General features: G+C 46.7%; 1 protein-coding gene across 1 annotated transcript in view; it reads left to right on the top strand.

The window, feature by feature from the left end:
* The window catches only part of grin3bb (glutamate receptor, ionotropic, N-methyl-D-aspartate 3Bb), a 165,734-nt gene that overhangs the window by 119,820 nt on the left and 26,164 nt on the right, over window positions 1–19,750 (top strand). Inside the window, exon 5 of the mRNA XM_079845067.1 lies at window positions 1,895–2,010. Within this exon, the coding sequence (XP_079701193.1) occupies window positions 1,895–2,010 (116 nt within the window). The remainder of the gene's footprint in view (window positions 1–1,894; window positions 2,011–19,750) is intronic.

Raw genomic sequence — 19,750 nt, 5'->3', positions numbered from 1 at the left:
ATTCTGAAGAGTGTGTTTTTGTTTGTTTATTTAAAGCTGCAGTCCGTAACTTTTTTTGGTAAATTTTTTTTCCAAAATACATTTTTGAGCAAGTACACAACAAGCCAGTTTTCAAAACTATCTCCTTACCTTATAGCCCCCTTCACAACAGTAAACTTGTAATAATGTGTTATAATTTGAGTGGTATGGTGGATTTCCGCGGGAAATTCAAGCATGTCTTTGCGTCATTACGTCTGTATACATAAAGAAAGAGTCCGGCTAGGCTATCGCATGTGAGGAGCGGATCGCATGTTCTTCAGGCGATCATTTATGGCCTTTTCTCACAGCAGCTGGAGTAATTAAAATGATCATTTTGATGGCGGATTGTAATCCAGAAAGGCCCAAATGACATAATCAGTGACAACTGGAGATTTGCCCAAAGTCAAAAGCAAAATAATAGACTGTACGGAATCTACTGGTAACGCTAATCCACACTAAATACACAGTCACGCAATGCTAAGGCTGTTAACATTAACAATTTGAGAACAAAGTATAAAAATATAAATAATTTGCATGGTTTGATGTTATATGAGCGATCGGTAGATTTAATCACTGTTGGTAGCGCGATTTACTGTAATGTTTTGTTCCCAAAAGTGGCAGACATGTTACTTACTTGTTCAGATCAAAAGAGGTAGAATCTGTGATTCTGAAGTACAGTCTCCACACTGCTGCGATGATTCCTCATACTCGGCCACACATACCCATACAAAACATTAGATTCATCCGTGCACTGTGGTGCCGCCGATGCATAACTCGCATACATATAACTCTGCAAATAACTGCAATTGCATGTTTCAAACAGAGATGGCGACACAGAGGCAAAACTTACGGCTGCAGCTTTAATATTTATATTATATATATAAAGGGGGAGAATTAAAAATTCCTATGTGATTTTTATCTAAAGCCTAATTAACAAGTTAACCATATAACTGGATTTTTTTTTAGCTTAGTTTGCACTCACACCAGAGATGAATTTAGAAAGAACAGCAGAAATAGTAACATTTTGAGAGTCAGCGCATCTCACTTCCTTCATTAATTCCTTAGTAAAAGTTTGAGTCGGTATGACAGATGGGAGAATTAAGCCTGAAATCATGGCATAGAAGTTGCTTCATTTAATATTTGGATGTATCAATCAGAATGTAATTGGAAGAAAAACTTAAAAGAGACAAACGTCTTCAAAAGAGTCAAAGATCCATGATGTATTTAAATTGGCTGAAAACACTTTAATCCTTTTTTTAATTTTGAGAAGAGGATCAGAGGTATCAGTGACCATATGTATCGCAATGAAGCAGCAAAGCAATTCCTTTCTGAAATATTTGGTTTTCAAATGTATTCCGCAGTATGTCTGTTATTGCCTTTTGATGCCGTTTATATGCAGTTTTGTTTGTACTGTAGATTTCAGAAATTTCATATTAAAAATAATCTCCTGGTACTAAAATGTTAATAGTTTTCATTTGTCAATAATCATTTTGATTTGCCAGATTAAGATTACACTGACAAAAATGTGTGAGAAAAGAAATGTTCTTATCAACCAAAAGTGCTACTAAATATGTTTAACTTCAAATTTTCTTCTGGCTGAAGTTTTTGATAAATTACATCTTTTTCTTAATCATCAAATTAAGTAAGGGTGGGCTGCTGCCCTTAAGGTGTCACAATCCATTAATAGTCCTTTTCGGGCTCTATTCAGCTTGCATCTAGTTTAGCGTAGCTGCTGATTTATGGCGGCCACTGCAGTTTATGAACATTTAGCTCAGACAAATGATGTCTATGTTCCATTTGCACCGGAATCATACTGTGCATGTTTAATGAGAGTGTGTGTGTAGTTTTGTAGCCCCCCTCTTTTTATGTTGTGAAGGACAGATCCGCCTCAACTTGATGCTTTTATCATGGACAAAGCCCTTCTGGACTATGAGGTGTCTATTGATGCAGACTGCAAGCTGCTGACAGTTGGCAAACCCTTTGCTATTGAAGGTAAGCAGAATGTACAAATGTAGTTTTACTGAACAGATTGGGCTGTTTAATGTTTAACATTAAAGAGACAGTTCACACCAAAAAAATCTATCTTCATTTACTCACCTTTATGTTGTTCCAAACCTTTCTTTCTCAGTGTTTCTTTTGATGCTATTGGCGTACAATTGTATAGCAACAGTTACAACATTCCTCAAAGTATATTTTTTTAAGATTTAAGGCGGCCTTATTAAGCAGGGTTGCCGCGGGTCCTTAAAAAGTCTTTTAAAGGCTTAAATTCAGTTTGATCAATTTTAACACGACATTAAAAATGTACCATACTGCAAACATTGAAAGTACCCTAGTAAAAACATGTAATATTGAGTTAATACATAAAAAAAACATAACCAACTCACCTGTGAGCGGTTTAATTTCATTTCTTTGTGAAATTAAATCCCAGCGCTGACCGTTGCAAGATGTGTCTAGAGCGGTTGAATGCAGAATCTACGTATACATTTCTATGACTTCTGTATATTATGACTATATAAATGCTTTGTGACAAAAGAAGTATGTCAGAATTCATAGTACTCCGAAAAAAAAGAGTAGACAAAAAGTACCCGGATGACATACTTCCGGTGAGATTCTGAAGCATGCATACAGTGGGCCACTGGGGAGGATTTATGGATGGCACTGAAGCGACGCAATTGACACTGGCAGATTACGTGATAATGACAACATGGCGAATGTAGTACGCCTGGATTACATTCATAATAAACATATTGGTACCAAGTGTGTCACATAAGAGCGCTTTGATCGCCCCCAGGTGGCTGGATGCAGTATAGGTCATAAACCCAGTCCTCTCCATGTAATGTAATAGGACATAGACAAACTAAACAATCAAATTACCCTTCGCATATATTTTTTTTCAAAGATGGTTTCTGTCATTTTAGGCATATTTTATCACGCTGATGTTGGTTCAAGTGTTCAATGGACACCAGTGCACAATGCCTCAAGTAGTCACTTAGGCACCAATGGACATCTATTTTAATTTCTACATTTCTATAACGGTTTATTTCACAAAAAGTTCAGGGGTGTGTGATTGATTATACTGTGCTATTGGCTAATGTTGTTAATGCCTTATTGACTGCTGTCTGTAACTCGACAGATTACTAGGCATTGTAATTACGTTTTAATGATGACACGTTTATTGTTTATTAGCGAGCTAGACTGAAGATGGGTAAACAACTCGCTCACAAATTACAGTTAGTTATCTAATTACTAGCCTAACTGTCTGTTTCACACAAAAATGGCATTTATTCATATAAACACAATATTTGAAAATATTTGCACAACACATCATCACTCATCTTCCCGCAGTTAGTCCGCTCTTGAGTCACTGTCTCGTGATGATGCTGTGGGGTCGGGCTGCACATGTTCTGGCAACTGTTATGATGTTAGGAGTAGAGGAGCCAAATTTAAATGTTGTGTTTACAAACAGTAACTGAAAATCCTCCATAGGATGCATATACACTATATTGCCAAAAGTATTGGGACACCTGTAGTGTTTAGGATATGCAGTATGAGGTTTACGACAGTGATGTTTTACGTTATGACGCACGGAGGTACGCCTGCCGTATTACGGTGTGTAAACAACAGTACACTAGCATTAAGCCCACGAGGGATGACGGCTGTCTATGTAATAACTGTCTGATATCACAGTAAAGCATACTGAATGCACACGTCTGGTTTTCTTGTCAAATACTCAAATGAGAACATCACATTGGCGACGAGGATAAAAAGAAAAAAAAATGTCACTGGGAAACACCGTCGCTCTGCAAGCCTTTGATACCGAAACAGATCTGAGCTCAGTAGGACCACGCTGGACAAAATGGATGCAAAGGTTTGAGAACTATATTACAGCAGTGAACATTACCGGAGATGCAAGGCAGAAGGCATTATTACTGCACTTGGCGGGAGAGCGCGTGCATGACATCTATGACACGTTAGCAGCAGAGGAAGATAAGTTTGCTGATGTTAAGCAGAAGCTAAGCACGTATTTTACGCCTAAAAAGAACATCCAGTATCAAGTATATATATTCCGAAAGGCAGTACAGCAGCCGGGCGAGAACCTAGACACATACTGTACCAGACTACGCATGCTAGCAAAGAATTGTGAGTTTGCCGACGTAAGCCATGAAATAAAAGCACAGCTGATCCAAAGCTGCAGTTCAACCAGGCTATGTAGAAGAGCGCTCAGAGAACCCGAAAACAGCCTGGATGACCTTCTCGAATACGGGAGAACTTTAGAACTGTCCGAGCAACAAGCAGCCGGCATGGAGCAGAGTGTAGCTGCATCAGTGAATGCAGTGCATCAGAATGGGCGAACAGCTACCAGCCGACGCGCCGGGAGAGCAAAGCCCAATGTCCAGTGCAGGAATTGCGGTGGAAATTATCCACATGACGGAAACTGCCCAGCAAAAGGAAAAGACTGTAAAGCATGCGGGAAACTAAATCACTTCGCCAAGCAGTGCAGGGCAAAACAAAGAACACCTGGGAAAGACTTTGAAATAAAACACAGAGACAACAGTAAGCAACACAAAACGCACAAGAAAGTGTACAACATCACCAGCACAACACAAAGTACCACACATGACTCGTCTAGTAGTGATGAAGCTTATGTATTTGCTGCCAGTAGCAACAAGAATATCACTCAACCACGCACACACATTTGGCTTAATGGTGTAAAAATTGCAGCAATGATTGATTCCGGAGCTGCAGTGAACATTATTAGTGAATCAGTCCTCTGTACCCTGAGACCATGCCCACAGCTCAGCCCAGCTGATATAAAGATATTCCCATATGGCAACACTGAACCACTGCCCATAACCGGTGCATTCACATGTAGCACAGAGACAGATAATAAGAAAACCACAGCCGAGTTCTATGTAATGAAGGGTGATAGCTGCTCTCTGCTAGGCTATAACACCGCTAAAGAGCTAGGCCTTATCAAGATCATCAACACTGTGTCTGCTACAACCGGTCAAACAGTAGCTGACGAGTTGGTACAGAAACACCCAGAGCTGTTCGAGGGCATTGGCATGCTGAAAGACTTTCAGGTAAAGCTTCACATCAACACTGACATTCACCCAACCTGTCAGCCACATAGGCGAGTGCCTTTTCACATCCGACAGAAGGTCGAAGAAGAGCTGAAACGGCTTGAGGATGACGACGTCATCGAGACAGTCACAGGCCCTACGCCATGGGTCTCCCCCATCGTGACACCACCCAAGCCAAAGGATCCGGACAAAGTTCGAGTCTGTGTCGACATGAGACAGGCCAACACTGCCATACAACGTGAACGCCACATAACTCCCACCATGGATGACGTAATTCACGAGTTGAATGGAGCTACAGTCTTCTCTAAGCTTGACCTGACTGCTGGTTACCATCAGCTAGAACTCCACCCCGACAGCAGGTACATCACAACCTTTACCACACACCTTGGTTTGAGATGATACAAGCGCCTGAATTTCGGGATATCTTCAGCAGCAGAGGTGTTCCAAAATGCGATCTGCCAGACGCTGCAAGGCATCAAAGGAGTAAAGAATCTGAGTGATGACATCATTGTGTATGGTAAAACACAGAAAGACCATGACGACAGCCTCAGAGCTGTGTTCCAGAGACTGAAAGACAGAGGGCTCACACTCAACAAAAAGAAATGTGAGTTTAACAAAAGTAAACTTGAATTCTTTGGATTTATTTTTTCAGCTGGTGGAATCTCAGCCGACCCGAAAAAAATGACTGCTATTCAGCAGGCGAGTGATCCACAAGACCAGACTGAAGTCAGGAGTCTGCTAGGAATGGCGAACTACAGTGCTCGTTTTATCAAAGACTTTGCTTCCATCTCTGCACCACTACGTGAGTTGACCAGAAAAGACACACCATGGCACTGGACCCCTGAGCATGCCAGAGCACTACAGACGATCAAAGACAGCCTGACCAGCAACATGGTAATGTCATACTTTGATCCAGCCAAAGACACAGAGCTCGTGGTAGATGCTAGCCCAGTCGGTCTAGGCGCTGTTCTCTACCAAAAGGATGGAAAGGGAGAGAGGCATACCATTGCATACGCCAGCCGTGCTCTCAGCGACGTAGAAAGACGTTACTCACAAACGGAAAAGGAGGCATTGGCCATTGTGTGGAGCTGTGAACACTTTCACTTATACCTGTATGGCAACCCATTCATACTTGTCACTGACCACAAAGCTCTAGAGGTCATATGGAACAACCCTCGTTCAAAACCACCTGCAAGGATCGAGAGATGGGGACTGAGACTACAGCCCTACAACTTCAGGGTAGAGTACAGAAAAGGTGCAGACAACCCTGCCGATTACATCTCCCGTCACCCCATCCCGATGCAGATGAGCGGAAGCACAAGAGCGGTGAAAGTGGCAGAGGAGTATGTCAACTTTGTAGCTGAACATGCCACACCAAAAGCCATGACTCTCCAGGAGATAAAAGAGGAAACACTAAAAGACCCAATCCTGCAAAAGGTTAGTGCCCACATCAGAGACAACACATGGCACAAAATTACAGGCGACACACAACATGCTGAAATACTGAAAAAGTACAGACAGATTAGTGGGGAGCTCACGGTGTCCCACACCGACGACATCATCCTGCGAGGTACTAGAAAAGTCATTCCTGCATCCCTCGAGCACAGAGTGTTACAGCTAGCCCATGAAGGACACCAGGGCATTGTAAAGACTAAGACACTGCTCAGGTCAAAGGTCTGGTTTCCTAACATAGACCAGAAAGCAGAACTAACGGTCAAGAACTGTTTAGCATGTCAAGCCAACACGCCTATAACACAGTCCGAGCCACTGAGAATGTTTGAGTTGCCAGAAGCCCCCTGGTTTAACATCAGTGCAGATTTCTACGGGCCACTTCCAACTGGAGAATATCTATTAGTTGTCATAGATGAATATTCTCGCTACCCAGTTGTTGAAATTGTAAGATCTGTCTCAGCCAACACAGTCATCCCAATCATTGACAAAGTGTTCTCGATGTTTGGAATTCCCAGAGTTCTAAAAACAGACAACGGGCCCCCTTTTAACAGTGACCAGTTTTCCAAGTTTGCAGGCCATCTAGGTTTCCACCATCGGAAAATAACACCTCTCTGGCCACGAGCAAATGCAACAGCAGAACGTTTCATGCGCACGCTTGGAAAAGCAATCGTGTGGCGGAGACGCAGAACACCCCGTGGAAACAGAGACTCAACGCGTTTCTCCGTGAGTATCGCGCCACACCACACAGCACCACAGAAGTGTCACCTGCTGAATTGTTGTTTAAGCGTAAAATTCATACCAAGATCCCGTTGATCACCACAACCTGCGAATGCAACAATGATCACATCATCAGGGAGCGGGACACTAATGCAAAAGCAAAGATGAAATCCAACTCCGACGCGCGCCATCGTGCTAAGCCAATCACATTCACCCCTGGTGACAAGGTACTCTACCAACAACCCAAGCACAACCAACTCACTACCCCATACAACATCAAGCCATACGCTGTGGCAGAGGTCAATGGCTCCATGGTCACAGCAACCCGAGATGGACATTCCATAACAAGGAATTCGTCTTTCTTCAAAAAAATAATCTCCAAGACAAAAGATAGGCCCACAGCTCTGGATGAGGAGGATGAGAGAATTGTTGATAATGAGGACATTGTTGCTGTGAAACCAAGGTATCCTAATAAGGACGTTGTTGCTGTGAAACCAAGGTATCCTTTTCGAGTTAACCGCCAGCGTCCATCATACCTCAAAGACTATGAGCTTGAGTGAAGAATGTTTACACCCAATACAGCAATAGATGAGTCTAAAGGTTTCTGAATGACTGTTCTGTCTAAAAGACTAACCTAAAGGTTCCCAAAGGACTGTTCTTTCTCTTTTCAAAACTATTTGCACAATGCATAATAATGTACTTCAGTGATTATGAAGTACTGTTGCACTTTGATACTATTCATTCTAAGCACACTTGATAAATTACTTGAATGTGTTTGTTCTAGCACAGGTTTGAATTATATGTTTACATTTGTACTGCCAAGCTACGTACGACAAGTAATGTTGTTGTTACAGAAGACAAGTAAGTAAGTCACATATGTCCAAAGTAGTGGATCTAGTTGTTAAAAAAAAAAGGAGTGATGTAGTGTTTAGTATATGCAGTATGAGGTTTACGACAGTGATGTTTTACGTAATGACGCACGGAGGTACGCCTGCCGTATTACGGTGTGTAAACAACAGTACACTAGCATTAAGCCCACGAGGGATGACGGCTGTCTGTGTAATAACTGTCTGATATCACAGTAAAGCATACTGAATGCACACGTCTGGTTTTCTTGTCAAATACACAAATGAGAACATCACAACACCCCTCTAAATCATTGAATTCTAGGGGTTGAAAGACTTCCGATTTTTTCAAGTCGACATTTATGTGATGAAAGTCGAGTCGACGTTGACTAGTCGCTGATGACGTCATTAATAAACAAATAACCCTGAACCTTGAGCTGAGACGTAAACACAAGTTTTCTTGTGCACAGGACAGCTATGGCATATGTCACAGCGCTGCCCATAAGGTTATTGCTCCTACTACAACAGCTTTTGTATCAGTTCTATTGTCTTTGGGTCGTTATATTTCTCACAGATTTCTGCTCGTTCTGAATCAGATACAGATAAAGTAGCACAATAAAGATTACATGTATATGAAGGCATTAGTGGAGAGAGCGATTGCGTGTGAATTAATTCTACTTGCCAGGGTCTCTCTACTAATAGTTAAACTATGAGTTTTAGTTACTAAGAAATATATGCTAGAACTTCTCAGTTTCTAAGCTATTTTAGTGATAAACCACAAAACGTCTCGGTTACGTATGGTAACCCTCGTTCCCTGAAGGAGGGAACGGAGACGTACGTCGGTAATACCGACAAATTGGGATCACTTCAGAGAGCCCCTATCAGCTTCGAGAACTTAAGAACAGGCCAATGAACAATTGGCGTGCGAGATTTGCATCTCGCGCTCCGCCCCGCGCCGCGGGTATAAACAGGAAGCGAGAGCATCGCACTGACGTTTTTCACTGAGGAGCCGAACCAGTGACCCGGCCAACAGTGATGGAAGGAACTGTGGCGACGGGACGTACGTCTCCGTTCCCTCCTTCAGGGAACGAGGGTTACCATACGTAACCGAGACGTTCCCTTTCAGTCGGTCACTACGACGTACGTCGGTAATACCGACGAATTGGGATCCCTATGGAAAGCGCCACAGTTACTACCACTACCAGCGCCCAGCGAGAGCCCCTCAGACCCCGTTCTGAAGCGGGCGGGGAGATTCACGCCAGGAGAGTCATACTGCTGTTCCGCAAGACCCATTCAGCAGACTTGATTGGATAACGCTGGGAAAGCGTGCCCGAAGGACGCTGCTGGAGCCACATCATGCCCGGAGGGAGTTACCATGTGGAGAGAACACGTATGGGCTGGCCGTGGGCAGCACAACATACGGAAGTCCCAGGGGAGGCCCCGGCCTAATGCAGGCGGGGGACGACACCGTACTGAGACGGCAGAGAAACTCTGCCAAGGGAAAGACACGAGCTCGCCATAGGGAGCTGTACCGTGGAAAATACACGTATGGGACCGCCGTAGGGGTCACGACATACGGAACCCAGCCTGACACAAGTTCCACCAATGCATACGAGTGCCAGACCTGGCGTCGGACGCTCCGCAACATCCGACTGCCGAGGGGTGCGGAGGACTCAACAGGGTTCGCCAATCCTGGGGAACTCGACTGGAGAAAATAAGCACACGTATCCGTTCCAGGGGAAGGGAATGGCGCAGCAAGCCGACACTAGAACGGGCACTTCAGTGAAGCTGACTATGGGAAGCGAGCACACGAGAAGCCACCGGCTCTACACGCAGGCTATAAAACCTAGCGAACGTGTTGGGTGTCGCCCAGCCCGCAGGTCTACAAATGTCTGTCAGCGAGGCGCCACGAGCCAGCGCCCAGGAAGAAGCTACACCCCTGGTGGAGTGAGCTCTAACCCCGAGCGGGCAGGGCACGTCTTGGGATTCATACGCCAAGACGATGGCATCCACTATCCAGTGGGCCATCCTCTGCTTGGAGACAGCCTTTCCCTTCTGCTGTCCTCCGTAACAGACGAAGAGCTGCTCTGAGGTCCTGAAGCTTTGCGTTCTGTCCACGTAAGTCCGGAGAGCACGGACGGGACAGAGAAAAGCTAGGGCTGGGTCTGCCTCCTCCGAAGGCAGCGCTTGCAGGCTCACCACTTGGTCCCGGAAGGGAGTAGTGGGAACCTTGGGCACATATCCAGGCCGGGGTCTCAGGGTCACCTGAGAATCACCCGGCCCGAATTCCAGGCACGATTCGTCGACCGAAAAATGCCTGCAGGTCCCCTACCCTCTTAACTGAGGCCAATGCAATCAGGAGGATTGTCTTTAGAGACAAGATCTTAAGCTCTACTGACTGTAAAGGCTCGAAGGGCGCCCTCTGCAGTGCGGTCAGCACCAGAGTCAAGTCCCAAGAGGGTATAGAGGAAGGGCGAGGAGGATTTAGTCTCCTCGCTCCCCTCAGGAACCTGACGATCAGATCATGCTTGCCTAAGGATTCACCGTTAATGAGGTCATGACTTGCGGCGATAGCGGCAACATATACCTTGAGGGTGGAGGGAGACAGCCTTCGCTCCAACCCGTCTTGAAGAAAAGATAGCACAGATCCGATCGAACACTTCCGGGGGTCTTCTCGGCGAGAAGAGCACCAGTCAACGAACAGGTTCCACTTCAACGCATATAGCCGTCTCGTAGAGGGGGCTCTGGCGGAAGTGATGGTGTCGACTACCGCTTGCGGTAGGTCACCTAGAACCTCCGCGTCCCGTCCAGGGACCAGACGTGGAGTTTCCAGAGGTCTGGACGCGGGTGCCATAGGGTGCCCCGTCTCTGAGACAGAAGGTCCTGCCTCAGAGGAATGGGCCAAGGAGGTGCTGTCGCGAGGAGCACTAGTTCCGGGAACCACGTCCTGTTGGGCCAGTACGGAGCTACCAAGAGGAGATGCTCCTCGTCCTCCCTGACCTTGCACAGTGTCTGTGCAAGAAGGCTCACTGGGGGAAACGCATATTTGCGCAGAGCCCGGGGCCAGCTGTGTGCCAGTGCATCCGTGCCGAGGGTCCCCTCGGACAGGGAATAAAACAACTGGAAGTGGGTCGTGTCGTGGGCGGCAAACAGATCGATCTGTGCGGCCCCAAAGCGACTCCAAATCAGCTGAACCACCTGGGGGTGGAGTCGCCACTCTCCGGGAAGCACTGGCAACCGCGACAGCTCGTCGGCCGCACGGTTGAGCAGGCCCGGAATGTGAATAGCACGAAGGGACCTCAGATGCTTCTGACTCCACAGGAGGAGATGGCGGGCGAGTTGGGACAAACGGCGGGAGCGTAGACCACCTTGTTTGTTGATGTACGCAACGGCCGTCGTGCTGTCCGTCCGGACCAGAACGTGCTTGTCTTTGAGCGACCCTTTGAGGCGGCTGAGAGCAAGACGAACTGCCAGCAACTCTAGGCAATTGATATGCCATTGCAGTTGGGGCCCCGTCCACAGACCCGATACTGCAACCCCGTTGTACGTGGCACCCCAACCCGTGGGTGAGGCATCCGTGGAGACAACATGATGCCTGGACACTTGTTCTAGAGGCACTCCTGCCTGTAGAAATGAAGGGTCCGACCACGGGGTGAGGGTTTGGCGGCATCTCGGCGTCACTTGGACACGGAGGGACCCGCTGTGCCACGCCCATCTCGGGACTCGGTCGTGTAGCCAGTGCTGAAGTGGTCTCATATGGAGCAGCCCTAGCGGCGTTACTGCGGCTGCTGCTGCCATATGCCCCAGGAGCCTCTGAAAATGTTTCAGTGGAACCGCTGTACTGCGTTTGAGTGTACTCAAGCAGCTCAGCACCGACTGGACGCGCTCCTCTGTGAGGCGCGCAGTCATGGCGACCGAGTCGATCTCCATCCCGAGAAAAGAGATCCTCTGTACGGGACAGAGTTTGCTCTTCTCCCAGTTGACCCGAAGACCCAACTGGCTGAGGTGCCGGAGCACCATGTCCCTGTGTTCGCACAACTGCTCCCGCGACTGGGCAAGAATCAGCCAGTCGTCGAGATAGTTGAGGAAGCGAACACCACGCTCTCTCATGGGAGCAATGGCCGCCTCCGCGACTTTCGTGAAGACACGGGGCGACAGGGACAGCCCGAAGGGCAGGACTTTGTACTGGTATGCCCGTCCGTCGAAAGCAAAGCGTAGAAACGGTCTGTGTCGAGGGAGAATCGAGACATGAAAGTACGCGTCCTTCAGGTCGATCGCTGCAAACCAATCCTGGGGACGGATGCATCTGAAGATGCGTTTCTGGGTTAACATTCGGAACGGCATCCTGTGGAGGGAGCGGTTCAGGTAACGCAGGTCCAGGATCGGTCGTAACCCGCCACCTTTCTTGGGTACAATGAAGTACGGGCTGTAGAACCCGGACTTCATATCGGCTGGAGGGACCGTCTCTATCGCGTCCTTCGCCAATAGGACAGCGATCTCCGCCTGAAGCACCGGGGCGCCCTCCTTCGGTATAGATGTGAAGTGGACACCCCTGAACTTGGCTTGGCAGCGGCCTGAGCGGGCTGGACGTTCTTCCCGCGACCGGCTCCACGCCCACGGCCGGTGGAAGGCTGCTGCTGGGCTGGGGCGGGAGCGGGGGCGGCCGCAGGAGGACGTCCTCAGCGACGGGCAGGCGGAGGTGCTGCAGCCGGCGGCTGGGTGGAGGCAGCAGCGGGCCGCCGGTGCAGGATATGTTTGATGGCCTCCGTCTGCTTCTGGGCGGCTGAGAATTGCTGGGCGAAATTCTCGACCGCGTCGCCGAACAACCCGGCCGACGATATGGGGGAGTCCAGGAACCGGTTCTTATCAGTCTCCCTCATGTCGGCCAGGTTGAGCCAGAGATGCCGTTCCTGGACCACTAAGGTGGACATCGCCTGACCTACGGAACGGGCGGTAACTTTCGTCGCCCGGAGGGCGAGGTCCGTCGCCGCCCGGAGCTCCCGGAGGAGCTCTGGGTCAGACCTACCCTCGTGCATGTCCATGAGTGCCTGGGCCTGGTGCACCTGGAGCAACGCCATGGCATGCAAGGCAGACGCGGCCTGTCCGCAGGACCTGTAGGCCTTCGCAGTCAGACTGGACGAAAGCCTACAAGCTTTGGACGGGAGACGAGGATCACCACGCCACTCGGAGGCGGTCGCCGGACGCAGCTGCATCGCGACGGCGCGTTCGACTGGCGGGATCCTCTCGTAACCCTTGGCCTGTCCACCGTCAAGGGTAGTGAGGAGGGAGGAGCCTCCAGGTCTGTTTCTGGCACTGAAGGGTGTCGTCCACGACCTGGAAAGCTCCTCATGCACCTCCGGGAAGAATGGCACTGGGGCGGGACGCTGAGAACCAGCGCGACCCTCCCCCAGAAACCAATCATCCAACCTAGAAGGTTCGGGACGTGGTGGAGGGTTCCACACAAGCCCGACCTTTTCGGCGGCCCGGGAAAGCATAGCCGTCAACTCGGGGTCCGACTCAACCGTTGCCACTCTCCCAGAGGGAGGCAGTACAGCTGAGTCCTCATCCTCCGAGGACTGGAACTCCCCCTCCGATGCTGCGATCGACATCTGCTCATCCGCGGGCGCTCCGAAAGAGATGACTGGGCGCCCGTGGGCGGGACCAGCGATCTCTTCCGGTGGCGCCACCGACAGCGGTGCTTGTGAGGGTTCAGGGACCTGCGTAGGGACACTAGGCGGGTTTGTCCTGAACGTTATCCTCAGATCACCCCGGTCATCCGTCGAAGTAGGTCTATCCTGGTTAGGGATAGCTCTAGATCGAGGTATGGGGAGGGGGACTCCACCTTCCCGGAGGTAGGTGAGTCTCGATCTAAGCACCGCAATAGTCATGTTCCCGCAGTGAGAACACGAGCTATTCACAAATGCTGCCTCAGCGTGCTGTAAGCCCAGGCACGTGATGCAGTGAGTGTGGCCGTCAGCGGGCGAGAGGGAACGACCGCATCCAGAAACGCACGGGTGGAATGACATCTTGAAAAAGACGCAGTCACACCCGTGTTGCTCTTTTTGTGAGGAAACGCTCTTTTAGAGAGTGCTGAAGCACCCAGGGAAACCGCGGCAACACACAGGGGATAGTGCAGCCTGTGTTTGCACTCAAAAAATGGAACGCCCACCGATACCAACAGTTTTGCTTGCTGTGATAACAGCAGTTGTTCCTTGCAGCTGAGTTTGAGGTCCCGCTGGAAAGTGCCGTCACACCAACACACGATCCTCTTCTCTGTTCTCTGTAGTATTCTCTCGCTGAATAATCAGGAAAGCAGTCCGTACTCTTCAAACGCCGGTTCGGCTTCGAAGTGAATGACGTCAGTGCGATGCTCTCGCTTCCTGTTTATACCCGCGGCGCGGGGCGGAGCGCGAGATGCAAATCTCGCATGCCAATTGTTCATTGGCCTGTTCTTAAGTTCTCGAAGCTGATAGGGGCTCTCTGAAGTGATCCCAATTCGTCGGTATTACCGACGTACGTCGTAGTGACCGACTGAAAGGGAACAGTGTTGATACATTTCTGCGCTACTGTTTTGCGATCTCCACGTGATGTGCAAGCTATGTGTGTGTGTTACAATGCATCAAGCATTTAGAACGGTGATTAACTGACCTGTACAATAAGCGTGCATTCTCCCGATCAATTTTGAGCTTCCAGATGGTATAATCAAACATGTCTTGTGGAGAGCTCTCTGAGTATGTATTTATTTGTCATTTTTAACTGTTGGAAACTTAAAGCGTCATGGCAGAGCATTAAAGTCGACTAGTCGATTAGAATTCAGGTGTTCCAATCACCTCCATGGCCAAACGTGTATAAAATCAAGCACCCAGGCATGCAGACTACTTCTACAAACATTTGTGAAAGAATTGGTCGCTCTAATGAGCTCAGTGAATTCAAGCGTGGTACCGTGATAGGTGGACACCTGTGCAATAAGTCGTGAAATTTTCTCACTAATAAATATTCCACGCCCTTCAGATTAGCTCAATGGGTTTCCATGGCTGAGCGGCTACATCCAAGCCTTACATCACCAAGTGCAATGCAAAGCGTCAGATACAGTGCTGTAAAGCATGTGTTCTTTGGAATGACAAATCACGCTTCTCTTTCTTGCAATATGATGGACGAGTCTGGGTTTGGTGGTTGCCAGAAGAAGGGTACTTGACTGCATTGTGCCAAGTGTAAATGGTGGAGGGGGGATTTGGTGTTATGGGGCCCTATCTTGCACCCAGCGCAATTGACTTTGTACACCGACGCATGTGTCATTCCTATTTTGCACCCTCGCAAAGCGCGCTTTTCCCTCCACAGAAGCACGTCGCTAAACTATTGAATGAACTTGCGCTACCTGGGCGGTTCAGCGCAAAAAAGGAGCCGTGTTCCGGCGCAAACAATCCCTGGTGCTATTTTGCTGTTCCATTAAACAATTGCGCCACTGACCAGAAAAAAACCTAGTCTAAAGTCAGTGGCGCGTTGCGCGTTGTTCATTATGCTATTTTAAGGGCGAATACTTGACCATAATGTATAGCGTGCACAACGCGCATACACTTTGCTCATGTAATCTACACAGATGCAACAGTTATTTTTGCAAATCATAAATTGTTACACTAAAAAATATTAAAACATGAGATGACGGAAATCATTGTGGTGTGCCACGAAGATGTGAAAAAATAGGCATAAATCTAGCTTACAAATTATTCAGGCTAATTGTAGTCTAATAATTAAGGAGACCTGTTTGCCCAATAGTGGCAACTTCTGGCAAGACATATATGTATATAAGGATATCTAACAAATTGGTTTGTCCGTCAAGAACCAGGAAAAAAAATCGGTGAGGGTGGACGCAGCGATGTCCTCTGCTGGCGTCAGGTCCTGAGTAGAGGCAGATCCACCTCCCGTTTCACGGCGTGCCCGATTGATGCTGGCAAGCTTGGACTTTCCCCTTCTTCTGATGTCATTGTAGCGCTTGCGGCACTGGTGCGACGTCCTGGGGATGCCAGCTGATGAAACAATTGTGGCTATTTCCTCCCACGCCTGTTTAACCGACGCTATTTTGGGTGGGTTTCTCCCATCCCCATACAACACAACTTCTCTGTCTTTCACTGCTCTTACAAGCACATCAGTCTCCTCGGCTGTGAACCGCTCCTGGCGTGCGCCTGGTAAATACGCCATAATAATAGCAATCCATAATGGAACTTGCGCACCTGCTTTTACAGGGAATGTTGGATGACGCTCTGATTGGTTTATTCACGTTACGCCCAAACCACACCTATGAATAATGAAGCTACTTCAGACCAACCCATTTTAGATTTGCGCCGGGCGCAAGAGCCATTTATCCCGCCGGGAAAATAGCTACAGCGCCGAGACCCGCCCACAAAGTTACTTGCGTTTCGCGCTTTGACACTTGCGTTTCAGATCGTTAAAATAGGGCCTGTGGTGTGTTTTTTCAGGGGTTGGGCCTGGCCCCTTAGTTCCAGTGAAATGAACTCTTAATGCTTCAGCATACCACAACATTTTGGACAAGGTCCTGACCTCAACCCAATAGAACACCTTTGGGATGAAGCCTTCTTGTCCAATGTCAGTGCCTGACCTCACAAATACGCTTCTAGAAGAATGGTCAAAAATTCTCATAAACACACTGCTAATCCTTGTGGAAAGCCTTCCCAGAAGAGTTGAAGCTGTCATAGCTGCAAAGGATGGGCCAACTTCATTCTAAACCCTATAGATTAAGAATGGGATGCCATTAAACTTCATGTGCATATAAAGACAGGCGTCCCAAGACTTTTGGCTAAAATAGTATGTGTTTATACAATTTTGACTCATCCCTTTTCTTAAAAATTGTTTAAAGGCTGAAATGTGGGGTTTAAAATTTATTTTTTTTATTTTTTTTTTTTTTTGTCAAAACCTGTATTTGAATTGTAAATTTGTGTAAATTGTGTTTTTACAATCATTTTATGGATTAGGATGTTACCATTAATATTTGTGCAGGTCTTAAAAAGTCTTAAATTTGATTTAATGCAGACACCCTGATTAAGGAGATGACCACCAGGTGGAGGTGGAGATGGTCGCCATGTTGAGATCACATGGCCAGACATTGCAATTTACTAAAACACAAATATTTTTTGCTGAATGGAGCAACTTAAAATAAAGATACAGTACCACATTAATCAGTATCTAAGACAACTTTACCTCTCTTGAAAAATGTACTGGCATTCAGACACTTAGATAAATACTACATTATGGTGACACCAAGAAAATAAATTATATATATCTCAGTATATATAATCTCAGTAGTTCATATAATTTCAAAACCACTGTTTTAATGTCTAGCTTCACTTAATGCACCTTTTATAAATCATCCGTTTCATGATTTTTACATGAAACTATTCATATTTTATCTATATGTGTACATGCCAGAAAAAGATCAATTGGAATACCGTATGATTTTTCCCTGGACTGTCAGGGTTAGGGGTTTAGAGATGAGGCGAGGACTTGGAGATGTAGAGAATTTGGCTCATTATTTGACAAAAAAAAAAAAAAAATCATGGGGGAAAACAAGACTGGCATCTGGACAAGGTAGGACTGGACATGGTAACAGGATGAGTCAGGACACGAACGGTCCATAAGGACGAACTGGCACAGGACTGAAAACAGAAGGATAATAAATAAGGAGAGCAAACAAAACAAGCACTGTAATGAGGGAGGACAGGTGGGGCAAATGAACCAATAACCAGATACAAGAAGTGCTGGGTTAGACAATAGACAGGAGAGCACATGGCACAAAGAAACAAATATCACAAAACAACAAGAGCACATGGCCAGTGAACACGATCACCACCATGTGCTCAAACATGACACTATCTCACAGCCAATGAGAGCTTTCACCGGCTGCGTGTTCACAGAGAACATGAAACTATGCGGCCGATGAAAAACACAAGCTGTTCACAACAGAAAACAAACACACAAAGCATGACCAAAACCAAACTAGACAGAAGTGCTGGGATCCGAACACCATGCTCCGCAAAACAACCCATGTGGATAGAAGAGCGCATGGTCTGAGCGATCTCTGAACCGCACACGCACCATGACAAGACAAGACAATGGGAGTATCAGAGCTCTCTCGCCAAACCAAGAATAAAAAGATCGAAGTGACAGAACCCTGACATGGACATGAAGAAAATGATTTTTTTTTAATGTTATTCACTGACCAAATGGCTGTCATTATAAATCTGGACTGCCATCAGGGGGTAGATATTGTGCTTGAGGGGAATAAAGAGAAGAAAAGAGAGACAAATTGAGTAGAAGAATTCAAACTTTATATTTGCATATTTTAACAAATCCACAACTGACAAGGGAAGAAAAAGCAAGAAGTCAACTTGGCACAGATCTCTCCTGCTGTCATGCATTTTAGTGGAGAAGCCAATTTAAATGCAAACCTGGGCTGTTTTCCTGAGCTGCCTACAGGAAGCACAGATCTTTCCAGAAGGCGGCACTGAAAGGTGTGCTGGAGGAAAGAGAGAACATTGGGTAAAATAATTGTAGTCCAGATTATATTTTTTTAATTTTCCAGGCCTAACCCTCAGGTGGATGTCTGGGCTAATTAAGCTCATGCCCTGCTCGAGTCGTGTTAATTAGCAGATGCCTGTTGTCTCAGGTCCCGTGTCTGTTCATTCTCCCTCAACACGTTTAATGTTACGCTGGACAATGTTATGCATGTTTTTAATGGATCAATAAGCATGGTCTCGTGCATCAGATGTAATTTAACAGACAGTTCTTGTCCTTCAGTTCTGCACTTAAATGGTGCAACATTATTTGTCACAGTCATGAAATTGCTCAGAATTTATGATTGCAGAGAGGCACAGAATATATTTCAGAAATATATATAAACATCTTAAAATATGTCAGTGCCATTGTTTTGACTCAAGATGCACACCACCAGTAATGTTTTTTTCTAAAAAAGAAAGCTTTAGAAAAGCTACTTTAATGCCCTAATTGAACTAAGGCATAACCCTGTCTGTCAGTTTAAGCCCTGTCTGTGAAACTGGGCCTATATCATAGATGCACCACACAAAATTATTTTCTTAATCAGTATTTTTGTTGTGTTTTCTATAGTAAAAAATATATACACTGAACAAAATTATAAACGCAACACTTTTGTTTTTGTCCCCAGTTTTCATGAGCTGAACTCAAAGATCTAAGACTTTTTTTTGTACACAAAAGGCCTATTTCTCTCAAATATTGTCCTCAAATCTGTCTAAATCTGTGTTAGTGAGCACTTCTCCTTTGCCGAGATAATCCATCCACCTCACAGGTGTGGCATATCAAGACGAGGGAGGGGTCAGTATCTGGTGTGACCACCATTTGCCTCACGCAGTGCAACACATCTCCCTCGCATAGAGTTGATCAGGTCGTTGATTGTGGCCTGTGGTATGTTGGTCCACTCCTCTTCAATGGCTGTGCGAAGTTTGTGGATACTGACAGGAACTGGAACACGCTGTCATATACGCCGATCCAGAGCATCCCAAACATGCTCAATGGGTGACATGTCCGGTGAGTATGGTGGCCAATGAAAGAACTGGGATGTCTTCAGCTTCCAGGAATAGTGTACAC

This window comes from Gobio gobio, assembly GCF_949357685.1.
Source record: "Gobio gobio genome assembly, chromosome: 19".
In the NCBI taxonomy this organism is placed as follows: domain Eukaryota; kingdom Metazoa; phylum Chordata; class Actinopteri; order Cypriniformes; family Gobionidae; genus Gobio; species Gobio gobio.
Note: the sequence above shows the minus strand (reverse complement) of the source record. Positions and strands in the feature narration are given on the sequence as shown.